General features: G+C 44.6%; 1 protein-coding gene across 1 annotated transcript in view; it reads left to right on the top strand.

Annotated features, from left to right (window-relative positions):
* Positions 1–16,150, top strand: part of TESMIN (testis expressed metallothionein like protein) — a 46,247-nt gene that overhangs the window by 653 nt on the left and 29,444 nt on the right. Inside the window, exons 2-5 of the mRNA XM_023186104.1 lie at positions 200–709; positions 4,049–4,207; positions 6,631–6,751; positions 12,425–12,501. Coding sequence (XP_023041872.1) covers positions 239–709; positions 4,049–4,207; positions 6,631–6,751; positions 12,425–12,501 — 828 coding nt within the window. The 5' untranslated portion in view covers positions 200–238. The remainder of the gene's footprint in view (positions 1–199; positions 710–4,048; positions 4,208–6,630; positions 6,752–12,424; positions 12,502–16,150) is intronic.

The following is a 16,150-nucleotide window of genomic DNA, read 5'->3' as shown; positions in this document are numbered from 1 at the left end:
CCCCCTCACCTGGCCCCCTCCCCTGGTCGCCCTTCCCCGGCCCCCCTTCACCAGGCCGCCCCCTCCCCTAGTCGCCCCTCACCTGGTCCTCTCCCCTGGCCGCCCCTCCCTTGGCCGCCCCCTCCCCTCGCCCCCTCTCCTGACCGCCCCTCCCCTCGCCCCCTCCCCTTGCTGCCTCTCACCTGGCCACGTGTTGCAGGTGCGCGGCCCCCGCCGCCCCGCCCCGCCGCCCTGCGCCATGGAGGAGGGCCCTCTGCCGGGTGGGCTGCCCAGTCCCGAGGATGCGATGGTGACGGAGCTCTTTAGCCCCGAGAGTCCGTTCGTTTCGGAAAACATTGGCCTGAAGGCCCCCGTGAAGCACGAGGAGGACGAGTTCCACGTCTTCAAAGACGCGTACCTGGGCCCGGCGGACCCTAAGGAGCCTCTCCTACACGCGTTCAACCCCCCGCTGGGCGCCGACTGCAAGGCCCAGGTCAAGGCGAAGCTCGCAGCGGGCGACAGCGACGGCGGGGAGCTCCTCGGGGAGTACCCCGGGATTCCTGAGCTCAGCGCGCTGGAGGACGTTGCGCTCCTGCCGACCCCGCAGCCGCCCGCCTGCAACGTGCACTTCCTGTCCTCGCTGCTGCCCCCGCACCGCAGCCCCGCGGTGCTGCCCCTGAGCGCCTGGGTCCGGGAAGGAGCCGCCCACCCGGGCGTCCGGGTGATCCCAGTAAGAACCGCCTGGGGAATGGGCACAACTCCCTTTCCATCCCTTCCCCAACCCATCTGAGGCTGCTGGTCTACCCCAGCATTTCCCTCTCCAAGCATTTTCCCTGGTGACACCGCACACAGCCCACCGGAATCACTGATTTTTGGCAGATTGTTTACTCATTTTCCTCTTCCTAATCCAACATGCATCGACCCAGCCAAGCCCTTCCCCCTGGAGGGGATTCTGCCCTGCACCAGTCGTCCAAAGCTGACCTAACCATGCAGACGGCAGGCAACAAAAAAAGAGGGGGAAAGCTAGGACGTGTGTTCCCTTGGGCCCTGTTGCTATCCTTGGCTTAAGGAGAGAGGCTCGCTTTCTGCTGATAACTGTTGTCTGTGAAAACAAACGCAATGTGGTGGAGGGTTGGCGTGTTTGCATCTTGCTTTTTTTTTTCTTTATCTTTACCAGTCTTGGAATCCATAGCAAGGACTCAGAGTTAATATTTGGATTTTCCAAGCCTTGACGTCAAGATGTGAGATCTTCCCTTTGCTAAGAAGTAATAGCTCTTCAAGCATATGTGATGTACATCAGAGCCTAAAGAAATGCTTGCCAACTCTCAGTCGACTGCCCTGTCTAGCTGTAGATGACCACTGATAATTTTCCGCTTTGTTCTTGCTAAAACTAGTGAGTTTTCAAAGGAAACAAAGGGTCCTAGGAAAATGTGTTCTTGACCCTTCAAAAAGGACCCAACTCAGAAAACTAAACCACTCATCCGTTAGGTCATTTTAGTAAGTTGTAGATGAAGCGTTTATGGGACACAATGCTTGAGTCAGTGTTGAGATGGCTGGAGCCTGACCCTGTATCATAAGCCAGAGCAGCAGGAGCTTGGATTTCTGCTCTTCTGGTTTTCTGTTACGGTAATTGCCACTCCTTAGTGTGCAGGAAAAGGATGGGCAGAGGCTGGGGCCTCCACTGACCTCTGTCCTCAGAGGAGCCATAGAGCTCACCAGTCCCCTCAGCCTTCTCCTAGGACAGACGTCTTCCTCACAACCTTTCTCAGAGGGCTTGAAATGTTAGGAACTGCATTTTGCTGCCCAGCCAGACTCGTGTCCAGTGCCTCCTGCCGGTAGGTCCTAGCTTGCCTCATTTCCTCACAGAGTGGAGTCAGAAAGCATTACTCAGAACAAGGAAGATAGTACAAAAATTAACCGGGTGTGGTGGCGCACATCTGTAATCCCAGCTACTCGGGAGGCTGAGGCAGGAGAATTGCTTGAACCTGGGAGGCAGAGGCTGCAGTGAGCCGAGATTGCACCACTGCACTTCGGCCTGAGCGACAGAGTGAGACCCTGTCTTAAAAAACAAAACACACAAAAGAGGATTCTCTGATGTTAAAGATAGTAAAATTTCTTTAATGTAATCCAATTTTAAGAGATTGCTGGTTTGATAAACTAAAGGAGAGACTTTGCTTTTTAAATTTTTATTGACTGCTTTTTGATTCATTAATAAAATGGACCAGGTACGGCACTGACATGTTTATCATTAAACAGAATAGAATTATTTTCAGTAAATATTCAGGATCAATTGCTAATTTCCTTTTTCTAGAAATTCATTCCTACATGTTGACCTTTGTTTCGAAAGGTCAGAAATGGAATTTTAGTATAAGTAGTTCAGATATTAGTTGCATAGGGCTGAGGAAATGATATATTCATTATAGTAGTATTTGGTGATTACAGGGAGATAAGTTAATCTAAACTGGGATGATGTGCATAGCACATCCCCCAAAGCAGCAAGTAGAAGAAAATTTTAAATTGTCTATATTTCTATGAAATTTGCAATATCTAAATAAAGCTACTTAAAATATAGCTAAACTTTATCTCTTTTAAGATTTATACCTAGATGCTAGTCTGCTGTGCTGAGTAAGTTGCCCATACATGGGAAATATGATTTATTTGGGCCTCTGATTTTACTGGGCTACACAAGCTCCAATTTGAGTCAAGATCTGGATTTTGGAAGATACCCGCTCTGTGATTTTTATTTGAGGTCTTTAGTATGTTACCTTAGAGCCACCATCTTTTTGGAAGAACTCTATGGCCTGCCTTCTGGCCTTTGGGGAGCCCCACTGTCCTCTGGTCCAGGCAACTTGGGCAAGTGCAGGTGGAGGAGCAGGGGAGGGGAGGGAGGATGCAAAGTGTGGGTTTCCCAGTCCTTCTCACATTCCTACAGATTGTAAAAAGCAGCATCCCAATTTTGAAACAATCCTGATTGTAATTTTTTTTTTAACCATGAGGATTCTTACTTTTAAAAATTCCATTGATTTTCAGTATGATTCCTGTATTTCTCCACATTTTTGGTAATTTTGTCATCGGGTTGACAATTGTTACAGAAGATAGCTTGAAAACAAAGCTGGCAGCCAGCCCCTACTTTCCACCGTTTCATATTCGTTATTGTTGTATTAAGGCAGGAAAGGGCTACTACCTAATTACAAATCTTAGTATAAACACATCATAAATAATACTAAAATGCTACCAAGGATTTGGGGCTTTTTGAGGAAAAAAACAATTGACTAGAACATCTAATTCAAACTACTGAACATTCTGGAAGAATGTGTGATGGGGCCGGGTGCGGTGGCTCACACCTGTAATCCCAGCACTTTGGGAGGCCGAGGCAGGTGGATCACCTAAGGTCAGGAGTTCAAGACCAGCCTGGCCACCACAGTGAAACCCTATCTCTATTGAAAATATAAGAATTAGCCCGGCATGGTGGTATGAACCTGTAATCCCAGCTACTCGGGAGGCTGAGGCAGGACAATTGCTTGAACCTAGGAGGTGGAGGTTGCAGTGAGCTGAGATCACACCACTGCATTCCAGCCTTGGTGACAGAGCGAAACTTCGTCTCAAAAAAAAAAAAAAAAAAAAGTATGATGAAAGGGCAGCATTTTAGGTGACTTGAAGGAAGAGCAGGCCTTCAGCTCAGAGTCGGGGGGCTGTTAAGCAGCATGAGAGGCAGACAACCAGCAGGGGACTCTTTTCAGTTACTTAGGTGTATTTTTAAAGCAACCACAAGTACCACATGAAAATCACATCTCCACACCTCATGGGCAGGTGGTTTTGGTCCTTGGCGTCCTCAGTCCCCAGGGAGGTGGGTCAGATGATTTGTTGCCCGTTCTTGTTGCCCACCCCCCTACCAGGGAGAAATCCATAGTTTCAGAAGCACCAGTGAGGAAGAGGCACTAAAGTAAGGGTGCTCTTTTCTTTAAAATGTAACTTTTACTTATAACTGAGATTTCAATTTTCTAGATTATGCAACTGCAAGAGCCAGTGTCCACCATGTGTTCTTTAAAATAATGATTGCTTTTTTTAGGTTGAAATCAAGGAAGCAGGTGGTACTATTACAAGTAACAATCCAGAAGAAGCCACTTTCCAGAATCTTCTTGCTCAGGAATCCTGTTGCAAGTTCCCATCATCCCAGGAACTAGAGGACACCTCCTGCTGTTCTCTTAAGAAAGATTCCAACCCAATGGTAATTATGCAAAAGAAGATGTGTAGGACTAACATTATACTAAACGCTGGACCCCATCATTACTAAGTCGACATCATTTCACTCGTTATTTTTCATTTCGTGTATGCGTTGTGTCAGCATTTTTGATTGTCTCAGCAAAACAGGGACATCAGCTACAGCCTTTCACATCTCACCTCTAAGATTCTCATTTCTACTCCATCTTAGCAAATCAAACAAAGATGAGGACATTGCTGTATTCATTAAGGACAGCGAGCACAGCTCGCATCAGTTAGTGCAGTGCTGGGGTCGGGAACTGCAGCTGAGCCTCATGGTTTGACATATTGGTGTGGGGCATGGTTCTGTGGCTTCAGAGCAGAGCCTGCTTCCTTCTTGCCCCAATCTCTCATGATAACAGGTAACACTTGTATAGTGTATGTAATCAGTCACAGCTGTGGTTTACATCTTTTTTTATTTTTATTTTTTGAGACGGAGTCTTGCTCTGTCACCCGGGCTGGAGTGCAGTGGCCGGATCTCAGCTCACTGCAAGCTCCGCCACCCGGGTTTACGCCATTCTCCTGCCTCAGCCTCCCGAGTAGCTGGGACTACAGGCGCCCGCCACCTCGCCCGGCTAGTTTTTTGTATTTTTAGTAGAGACGGGGTTTCACCGTGTTAGCCAGGATGGTCTCGATCTCCTGACCTCGTGATCCGCCCATCTCAGCCTCCCAAAGTGCTGGGATTACAGGCTTGAGCCACCGCGCCCGGCTTACATCATATTTTTGCACCTTTATTTAATCCTAACAACTGTAGGATAGGCATTATTTTTATCCCCACTTTATGGGTAAGAAACAGAGATGTTATATCGTCTACATTGGTCTTCATAGTTAAGTGGTGCATCTAGGACTCCAGATCTCACATGGCAGGGGGGAGTCGCCCACAGCATTCCTTTAGCAAAGCGCCCAGAGTCCAAAGAAGCAATCATTGCCTTTCCCCCAGCAATTCTTTATTCCTAGAAATGAGGCCCTTGCCCTAAGGCATAGACGTTAACAAACAAATACTTGGAAATGAGCCTGTCAGGAGTTTGGCTTAGCTGTGGTGCGCGCTGGCATTCGCCTTGTCGGTGGTTCTATTTGGGGCTGTGGGTTCTGATAGCAGTTTTTCCAGGACCCTGAAAGCAGGTCAGCAGGATGAGAACTCTCCGACTCCCCCAGACCGCAGTGATGTTAGCACATTCCCCAGAGGGCAGGGCAGAGGCTCCCATGTGGGTAGGGCCCACGAGTGTGCAGTAGAGGCAGGTCTGCAGAGTTCACTCTGAGCCTTTCCCGTGTGTGGGGGTGTGTGTGAGTGTGTGTGCGTGTGCGTGTGCGTAGCTATAACTTTATCCTCCAAATACAAATACAACTGCAATTGAACATGAATGCTGGCCTCTCATCAAATGTCAGGATGATGTGGAGTTTTGACCCAGTGACCACAGTAGGTCCTATGTGTATTACTTTGATAACACTGGTCCTTTATGGTTCTTTGGGTTCTCCTATCTATATTATAAGCAAGTTAAGTGTATATAAAAAGCACAGCTGCTCTGTATAGTGATTCTACCAGCAGAATTGGAAGCTGTGTGCAGGCAGAAGCTGCAGCATCTCTTGCCTTTCTATCCCCACATGCCATGGCCTGGAGCAGGGCACACAATGAGTTTCCTCAGTGCTTTTGCTTGCCGGGTAGACCCACCTGGCTTGTGACCATTTATTTACGGTCAGTATCCAAAGAGGGGTCTGACAGTGCTCCTCAAGCCCAGGCAGATGGATGTGACCTCTTAGAACGTTACAGTTCTTGGATTAACCTTTCTAAGCTGTACTTGTAGGAAATAAAATAGATGTGTTTTTAAAACCCCACGTGTTAAATAATGGCGTGTGTGTGGGAGGAAAGAACAGCTGGAGTAAAATTAGAGAGGATTTTAAGTGCATGCCCAGGGACTCAGGGGCATGCCACCAGGGCCTCAGTGCCCACTGGATCTGAATGGGCTGGGGCTCAGCAGAGCAGCACCCTCTTCTGCTCATGTCAATGGTGAAGTGAGGAGAAGGCAAAGGAAGCTCTGGGGCATGGCTACCTGATTCCCTAACTAAATCTTGACAGACACCTGTGGAGAAAGATATGCACAGGAACTTTTTTCTGTTAGCACACTGAACGCATCTCAGGAAACATTTCTGGGGGTTGTTTTTTGTTGTTGTTGTTGTTTTGTTGTTTTTTGTTGTTGTTGTTTTGTCCTTTGGTGTCTCCAAAGAGCATGTTAGTGTAGAGTAAGAAATCGAAAACAGATCTATAGTTTTCTATCTTCCATTAAAACGTAACTTCTGGATTAAGGCTATTTTTTCAGATTCAAGTTTATTTAAGTTCATTATTACTGGAATTATGTTTCAAAAATGAAACCCGATCGTTCTTTTTCATTTTAGGTGATATGCCAATTGAAAGGGGGCACACAAATGCTGTGTATAGACAATTCTGGAACAAGAGAACTAAAAGCACTCCATTTGGTTCCTCAGTATCAAGATCAAAACAATTATCTACAGTCAGGTACAAAGTTAATTAATAAAAATATCTATGTCATATATGTAAGTTGGTAAATGAATATGTTTGGCTTTGTATATAAAGTGAAATGGCAACCAGGATTTTTTTTTTGTGGGTATCAATAGTTTTTTTTTATTATTATACTTTAAGTTCTAGGGTACATGTGCACAACATGCAGGTTTGTTACATAAGTATACATGTGCCATGTTGGTGTGCTGCACCCATTAACTCCTCATTTACATTAGGTATATCTCCTAATGTTATCCCTCCCCCCTCCCCTCACCCCACGACAGGCCCCAGTGTGTGGTGTTCCCCACCCTGTGTCCAAGTGTTCTCATTGTTCACTTCCCACCTATGAGTGAGAACATGCGTTATTTGGTTTTCTGTCTTTGCGATAGTTTGCTCAGAATGATGGTTTCCAGCTTCATCCATGTCCCTGCAAAGGACATGAACTCATCCTTTTGTATGGCTGCATAGTATTCCATGGTATATATGTGCCACGTTTTCTTAATCCAGTCTGTCATTGATGGACATTTGGGTTGGTTTCAAGTCTTTGCTATTGTGAATAGTGCCACAATAAACATACATATGCATGTGTCTTTATAGCAGCATGATTTATAATCCTTTGGGCAATATACCCAGTAATAGGATGGCTGGGTCAAATGGTATTTCTAGTTCTAGATCCTTGAGGAATTGCCACACTGTCTTCCACAGTGGTTGAACTAGTTTACAGTCCCACCAACAGTGTAAAAGTGTTCCTATTTCTCCACATCCTCTCCAGCACCTGTTGTTTCCTGATTATTTAATGATCGCCATTCTAACTGGTATGAGATGGTACCTCATTGTGGTTTTGATTTGTATTTCTCTGATGGCCAGTGATGATGAACACTTTTTCTTTTTCTTTTTTTTCTTTTCTTTTTCTTTCTTTCTTTCTTTCTTTCTTTCTTTCTTTCTTTCTTTCTTTCTTTCTTTCTTTCTTTCTTTCTTCTTTCTTTCTTTCTTATTTATTTATTTATTTTTGAGACAGAGTCTTGCTCTCTCTCCCAGTCTGGAGTGCGATGATGCCATCTCAGCTCACTGCAAACTCTGCCTCCCGGGTTCACGCCATTCTCCTGCCTCAGCCTCCTGAGTGGCTGGGACTACAGGCGCCGGCCACCACGCCCAGCTAATTTTTTGTATTTTTAGTAGAGACGGGGTTTCACTGTGTTAGCCAGGATAGTCTCAATCTCCTGACCTCATGATCCACCCACCTCAGCCTCTCAAAGTGCTGGGATTACAGGCGTGAGCCACCACGCCCAGCCATGATGAGCACTTTTTCATGTGTGTGTTGGCTACATAAATGTCTTCTTTTGAGAAGTGTCTGTTCATATCCTTCACCTACTTTTTGATGGGGTGGTTTGATTTTTTTCTTGTACATTTGTTTAAATTATTTGTAGATTCTGGATATTAGCCCTTTGTCTGATGGGTAGATTGCAAAAATTTTCTCCCATTCTGTAGGTTGCCTGTTTACTCTGATGGTAGTTTCTTTTGCTGTGCGGAAGCTCTTTATTTAATTAGATCCCATTTCTCAATTTTGGCTTTTATTGCCATTGCTTTTGGTGTTTTAGACAGTGAGCAGTGAATGCCTATGTCCTGAATGGTATTGCCTAGGTTTTCTTCTAGGGTTTTTATGGTTTTAGGTCTGACATTTAAGTCTTTAATCCATCTTGAATTAATTTTTGTATAAGGTGTAAGGAAGGGATCCAGTTTCAGCTTTCTACGTATGGCTAGCCAGTTTTCCCAGCACCATTTATTAAATAGGGAATTCTTTCCCCATTTCTTGTTTTTGTTAGCTTTGTCAAAGATCAGATGGTTGTAGATGTGTGGTATTATTTCTGAGGCCTCTGTTCTGTTCCATTGGTCTATATCTCTGTTTTGGTACCAGTACCATGCTGTTTTGGTTACTGTAGCCTTGTAGTATAGTTTGAAATCAGGTAGCGTGATGCCTCCAGCTTTGTTCTTTCGGCTTCAGATTGTCTTGGCAATGTGGGCTCTTTTTTGGTTCTATATGAACTTTAAAGTAGTTTTTACCAATTATGTGAAGAAAGTCATTGGTAGCTTGATGGGGATGGCATTGAATCTATAAATTACCTTGGGCAGTATGGCCATTTTCACAATATTGATTCCTCCTATCCATGAGCATGGAATGTTCTTACATTTGTTTGGATCCTCTTTTATTTCATTGAGCAATGGTTTGTAATTCTCCTTAAAGAGGTCCTTCACATCCCTTGTAAATTGGATTCCCTAGGTATTTTATTTTCTTTGAAGCAATTGTAAATGGGAGTTCACTCATGATTTGACTCTCTGCTTGTCTGTTATTGGTGTATAGAAATGCTTGTGAATTTTGCACATTGATTTTGTATCCTGAGACTTTGCTAAAGTTATTTATCAGCTTAAGGAGATTTTGGGCTGAGACGATGGGGTTTTCTAAATATACAATCATGTCATCGGCAAACAGAGACAATTTGACTTCCTCTTTTCCTAATTGAATACCCTTTATTTCTTTCTCCTGCCTGATTGCCCTAGCCAGAACTTCCAACACTACGTTGAACAGGAGTGGTGAGAGAGGGCATCCCTGTCTTGTGCCAGTTTTCAAAGGGAATGCTTCCAGTTTTTGCCCATTCAGTATGATATTGGCTGTGGGTGTGTCTTAAATAGCTCTTATTATTTTGAGATACATCCCATCAATACCTAATTCATTAAGAGTTTTTAGCAGGAAGGGCTGTTGAATTTTGTCGGAGACCTTTTCTGCATCTATTGAGATAATCATGTGGTTTTTGTCTTTGGTTCTGTTTATATGATGGATTGCATTTATTGATTGGTATATGTTGAACCAGCCTTGCATCCCAGGGATGAAACCAACTTGATCATGGTGGATAAGCTTTTTGATGTGCTGCTGGATTCGGTTTGCCAGTATTTTATTGAGGATTTTTGCATCAATGTTCATCAGGGATATTGGTCTAAAATTCTCTTTTTTTGTTGTATCTCTGCCAGGCTTTGGTATCAGGATGATGCTGGCCTCATAAAATGAGTTAGGGAGGAGTCCCTCTTTTTCTATTTATTGGAATAGTTTCAGAAGGAATGGTACCAGCTCCTCTTTGTACCTTGGCAACCAGGATATTAAATAGGAAATTTGGCAAACCTCGTAGTCCATATTAGTAAGCTAAGAATAGAAAAAAATATATATCTACAGACTAATTTTTATACCCTGTACTGACTGTCTCAAATTCTTGGATAGCTGTCCTTCATGTCACCTAGCTGCTAAGAGCTTTGTGATCCTAACAGGTGACGACTCAGACCAACACTGCGTTGTTATGAATTCCACAAGTAGGTGCCTCGATATGCCTAGATTGAAACATCAGCCTTTCCCAGTCTGACCTGATGGGTTGACTTCAGGTGTGGTATAAAACACCTACATTTTAATGTAAACATTTCAGTGCAATCAGTGAGAACTATCATTCTGCTTTAATCACCATGAGTTCTGAAATAAAGAATTTGTCTGACATTCATTCTAAGAAATTCATTCTTATCTAAGAAACTTTCTTTAACCTGGCACAATAATAAGAAATGACCTGTAAGTACTTGATTGTTCTGAAATGCCTTATGCATGATTAGAGAAAGAGTAAATGACAAATTTTAGGATTGTGTTTAACAAAAGTGAGATGCTAATTCTTAAAAACTAGGCCTCTCTGTGGGGACTGCACATAATCACATTACCCTTGATCTTGAGTTAAGGAGAATATTCATTGCCAGATGATTCACTGACCTTGCCTATAACTTGAAACCAATAGCAAATCCAGATGTAGTTTCATTGGCCTTTGAAGTCCAGGGCAAAAAGGCAAAGCATGACTCCCTATCTCCCTGTTGCATCCTGATTGCCTCTGTATCCAGGGACAGAAGAAATATCCTCAAGACATTGACTTTTTCACAGCAAAGAAGCTGAGGTTGGGGCTTTGGCCTCATCTCCTATAGGTCCATGCTGCATTTCTGATCTCTACAATCAAGTGAGAAGGTCTTTCCTGCTCCCCTTCCTCCTGGCACATGAAAAATCCTAGTGCCTTAAGGTCTGCAGGAGGAGAGGGTTTATATAGTGTTTTCCAGTTCAATTTCCTTATCATATATATAATCATACCACCCCAGTCGTGTCTCCTTTGTTACACTGTGCACATATTAAACATCACCATAAAGTATGTGCATCCTGTTGCCTGCGTCTGAGTTTCCTCACTCAAAGGATGCCTAGGCCTGGAGAAGGAAAAGTGTTCAGGTGCTTCAGGAGAGTAAGACACATTTCTCCTTCTGCTTGAACTCATGAGCACAGAGGCTTACACACCCTTAGTGTCTCAAGAATGTTTTTCACGGCACTTGTAAACCAAATAAATACCTATCAGTTCCAGTACTAAGTAGTTTAGTCTAAGTAGGTTAGTAAGTATATCCAACCACTTAGTAACCACTTGAAAAAAATACACATAAATCGAAAGTAGTGCTGGCTGCAGTGGCTCACACCTGTAATCCCAGCACTTTGGGAGGCTGAGGCAGGTGAATCGCTTGAGCTCAGGAGTCCAAGACCAGCCTGGGTACCATGGCGAAACCCTATCTCTACCAGAAATACAAAAAAAATGAGCTGGGCTTGGTGGTGTGCACCTGTTGTCCCAGCTGACTGGGGGGCTGAGGTGGGAGAATTGCTTGAGCCCAGAAAGTTGAGGCTGAGGCTGCAGTGAGCCAAGATTGTACTCTAGCCTGGGTGACAAAGTGACACCGTGTCTCAAAAAAAAAAAAAAAAAAGAAAAGTAGTTCCTGTGATATCCAATAGATGTCCCTGGGCTTTCTTTAAAACATAAAACACCAGCCTGGAGTGCTGACTCACGCCTGTAATCTCAGCACTTTGTGAGACCAGGCCGGAGGATTGCTTGAGCCCAGTAGTTCAAGACCAGTCTGGTCAATGGGGTGAGACCCTGTCTCTACAAAAAATAAAAACATTAGCCAGGCATGGTGGCACAGGCCTGTGGTCTCAGCTACTTGGGAGGCTGAGGCAGGAGGATCACTTGAGCCTGGTGTATCAAGGCTGCAGTGAACCGTGGTAGTGCCACTGCACGCCACCCTGGGCAACAGAGTGAGACCCTATCTCAAAAAAGCAAAAAAAGAAAAAGAAAAAAGAAAAGATAAAATATCCAGTGAAGCTGGGTATGTCTATAGGTCCAGCTACTTGGGAGGCTAAGGCAGGAGGATTCCTTGAGCCTAGGAGTTTGAAGCCAGCCTGGGCAACATAGCAAGACCCTATCTCAAAAATTTTTTAATCCAGTGCTGCCTAGTGAGTTTGCTGTGGCGCTGCATGTCACCTTGGCACACAATTTGGGGACCAGAGCACTAACAATATTGTTTTAGTCTAGTAGACTATCCCTGGAAGCTCAGATCAAATAGCTTTATGACCATCTCCCCCAAAAAAGAAAAGAAAAATGGGTGCATTAAGTAAAATACTGACTTGAAAGGTTTTAGAGAATAAAAAACGTTAACTAGGATCAAGATAAGTGGAAATAACTTTGCACAGAATACATCCATAATAGACTTTTGTACTTTCTTTCATGTGTAAGTGGAAAAGGAACGATAGGTGCTACAATTAATTTTTAATTGTCTTCCTTACAGATGTCCCTAAACCAATGACTGCTTTAGTAGGGAGATTTTTGCCAGCATCAACAAAATTAAATCTCATTACACAACAAGTGAGTCATTATTTTAATTTAAAAAATACAATTGTGCATTATTGTCTCTTAAAATTTTGATTGTTATGGTTGGAATTACTCAGAAAATATACTTTATTTTCCATTTAAAAGTCAACAGTGAAATACTTACCAAGTGTTCAGTCCCTGCCCCACTGTGTCAGACACTGTGGACTGGAGTCAGTCTCGGACATGATTATTCTTCACCAACGTGATGAAGCCCTCTGGCCCTTTCCTGCAGCTTCCAGACCGGCATTCTGCCACGCTTGCTAACTTGTCCTCTGTGGCCCCACCAGCAGCATATTCCACCTCCTCGGTCCAGAACACTCCTTACCCTCCTCAGTGTTATGGAAATACTTTTTTAAAGTTTGCGTTTACCATTACACCATGATATGCATATATTACATATAAGAGGACAAATACGCTCTTTTTCTGGAGTCTTGCTATGAAGTGTCACTTCCCCAGAAGAGCATTTCCTAACTCCCCAGCATAGACCTCCAGCCATGGTCACAGTGCTATCTCCTGCTCTGCACGGCACTCTCACTGGCTTGCATTTTGTGGTCGGTTGGTTTATCTGCATCCACCCATGAGATTGCAGGCTCCATGGAGGCAGAGGCCATGTGTGTCTCGTTCATCTCTGTAAACTGAGAATCAGCACAAAGCCTGGCCCATGTAGGGCACCCATTCACCCTTCAATAAGGACGGTCACTGATCTGTGAGCTAATTGAACCCCAGAAAACAAAACACACAACTCCGCCCTCCTGCAGTTTACATTTTAGTGCAGGAGATAGACAATTAGCAAATCTAATAAAGAAGCCAATTACATCATATGTTAGGAGAGCAGAGGAAGGGGGTTGGGGGGGATGGGGATTTGATGGGGAAAAAGGCTAGTTGCAGGTTTAAAAAGGGTGATCATGGCTCCGTTGTGAAGGGGACATTTGAGCAAAGCCTTTGAAGAGATGAGGCAATGAGCCGTGTGAAACAAGCTGTGGAACATCCCAGGCGGGCCTTGGATAGGGTCATGCCTGCTGTGGTAGCAGCAAGGAGGCTACTGGGCCTGGGATAGTGTGAGCTAGGGGAGGGGAGCAGGGAGGAAGTCAAGACATTGGAAGAATTATGGCTTCCACTCTAAAGAGGGGCTGGCAGGGAGGAGGGGTTAAGGAGAAAGGTGAGCCTGTTATGGCAATAATCTCAGGGAGAGACGATGGCTCAGATCAGGTGGTGGCAGTGGAGGTGGCAAGAAATAGCTTCTGGGGATACTTTGAAGGTTGAGCCAACAGGATTTGCTGATGGACTGGATGTAGGATGTGAGAGAAAGAGAGGAGTCAAGGATGCCCCCAAGATTTTCAGCCTGGGAGATTGGAGAGATGGAGTTTCCACCAACAGAGATGAGATGGTACAAGTTTTTCAAAGGTGTCCAGGAGTTCCATTTGGATATATTAAACTTGGGATGCCTCGGAAGATGTTGTGTAGGAGTTTAGAGTGAGGAAGAGCTGGGCAGGCGGGCTGAGATTGGGAGTCCTAGTATATAGATGATGTTGAAAGCCATGTGCATAGATGAAATCTCAAAGGGAGTGAGTGTAAATTGAGTTAGATATTTGTTGAATTAGTGAGTAGATACTTCTCAAGTGATATATTGGCCAAGAGAAAAGAGAGTATTATCAGTGCAGGAGGTGAGTGTAAGCCGGGATCTGGCGAGCACCAAGGTGGAGTCTGTGTTGGAACCTCATAGAACCCTCCTACCTGCTGGCCCCCTCCACGCTGCTGGCCTTCCTTTCTCTGCTGTTTCAGCCACCAGTCCAGAAGGCACACACTGCACTTGCTCTTTCACCTCTAAGACCTTACATAAGAAACATCTGTTTGGCCACAACTTGCTGTCTCCTCACCTTCCCCCATCTTTCCTTGACTGTTTATTATCGTCCCCATTTTGGCCCCTTATCCAGCATGGACCTCAAGGACAATTCTTTTAGCAATGCATTTGCTGCTCCCCGAGCATCCTTTGCTTCCTTACCAGACCCCAGTTCTGTATTTCTTTGGAGCGTTACCACCCAAAGTGTGGCGCATGGACTAGAACTGTTGGGATCACCTGGGAGCTTGTTAAGACATGTAGAACCTCAGGTTCCACCCCAGACCTGAGACTCAGACCCCCGGATCAGATCTGCATTTTCATAAGGGCCCTGGACGACTTGTGCACACAGCAGAGTCTGAGAAGCCCTTCCTCTGAGTTGATTCCTTCACTCCAAGAGGACCAAACATTGCTGAAGAAACTTGTGGATTCCAGCATGAAGTTGCCCTGGATTTACAACCTATGGAGTACATAAGAGATTCTCTGCTTTACTTTGGGGCTAAATAAGCAAAGGGGGGAAAAAGTAATTTTACCTGGTTTATGCGGATAATTGCCTCAATCCTGAGAACTATGACATCCTTTCTCCAAAAGAATGCAAAACTCTTCAGACTGACATTCGAAGACAGAGGCCTCATAATTAGGTGTCCGGGTGAGGGCAAAAGAGACACCCATCTCAGGGCCTTGTGAACACTCCCTTCTGTGTACCAGCAAGAGGAGAGCAGGAAGGGGTTTCCTGGGAAGAAGCCTGGGGACTCAAGACTGATTGTAAATGAGGCAGTGGGACCCAGGGGCTTTCTCAGTGTCTTCTAGCCCTAATGAATGGTGATGACACACAGTTTAAATCGGGCACAGAATGGAGGAAGTGCAGAGGATGAATACAACAAGCATTTTGTTTTCTAAGACTATACTTTTTATTTTTTATTTTTTAATTTTATTTATTTTTTTTTTGAGATGGAGTCTCGCTTTGTCATCCAGGCTGCAGTGCAGTGGCACCATCTCAGCTCACTGCAAGCTCCACCTCCCGGGTTCATGCCATTCTCCTGCCTCAGCCTCCCAAGTAGCTGGGACTACAGGCATGCACCACCACGCCCGGCTAATTTTTTGTATTTTTAGTAGAGACCGGGTTTCACCGTGTTAGCCAGGATGGTCTTGATCTCCTGACCTCGTGATCTGCCCGCCTCGGCCTCCCAAAGTGCTGGGATTACAGGCGTGAGCCACCACGCCTGGCTACTTTTTAAAGTTTTAAAAATAAATTTATTTAAAGATATGTTTCCATTTTTGGAGAGAGGAGGGGACAAGGATATGAGGTTTAACTGTGATATACGCACATAATCTGAAAACCTAATTGTATCTAGTACTGTTAATTTCTTCAAGCTACTGAGTAGAAGAGAAGTAGGCCAGTGATGGCTTTGCTGCCTGTTACTTTCCCTGTGAACAGCCTCCACAGGCCATGCTAATAAGTAACATAAAGAAAGATGGGACCTGGGAAAGCAAAGAACGTAGACAATGCAGAGATTATGACATTGCTTTTGAATTTGTTAAAACTGGTTACAAAATATTTTTTTTCAATACATGAAAAATCATGGTTGCCAACAAGACTTCAAATGTCGAGATCTCTATAAGAAACTTTCTAGTTTATGGAAATTTGTCATTAAATATATTTCACAATTGATAGCCTATAAAAATGAAAAAGAGTTCCATGGCAATACCCCTGGCCAGCTGAGTGACAGCTATGGACGGCCTCCAGCCCGTGGAGGCCAGCCCTGCATTTTTGCACACTTCCAGGCAGGCCTGTGACACACCTCG

The sequence above is a fragment of the Piliocolobus tephrosceles genome, chromosome 13 (assembly GCF_002776525.5).
Source record: "Piliocolobus tephrosceles isolate RC106 chromosome 13, ASM277652v3, whole genome shotgun sequence".
NCBI classification, from domain to species: domain Eukaryota; kingdom Metazoa; phylum Chordata; class Mammalia; order Primates; family Cercopithecidae; genus Piliocolobus; species Piliocolobus tephrosceles.
Note: the sequence above shows the minus strand (reverse complement) of the source record. Positions and strands in the feature narration are given on the sequence as shown.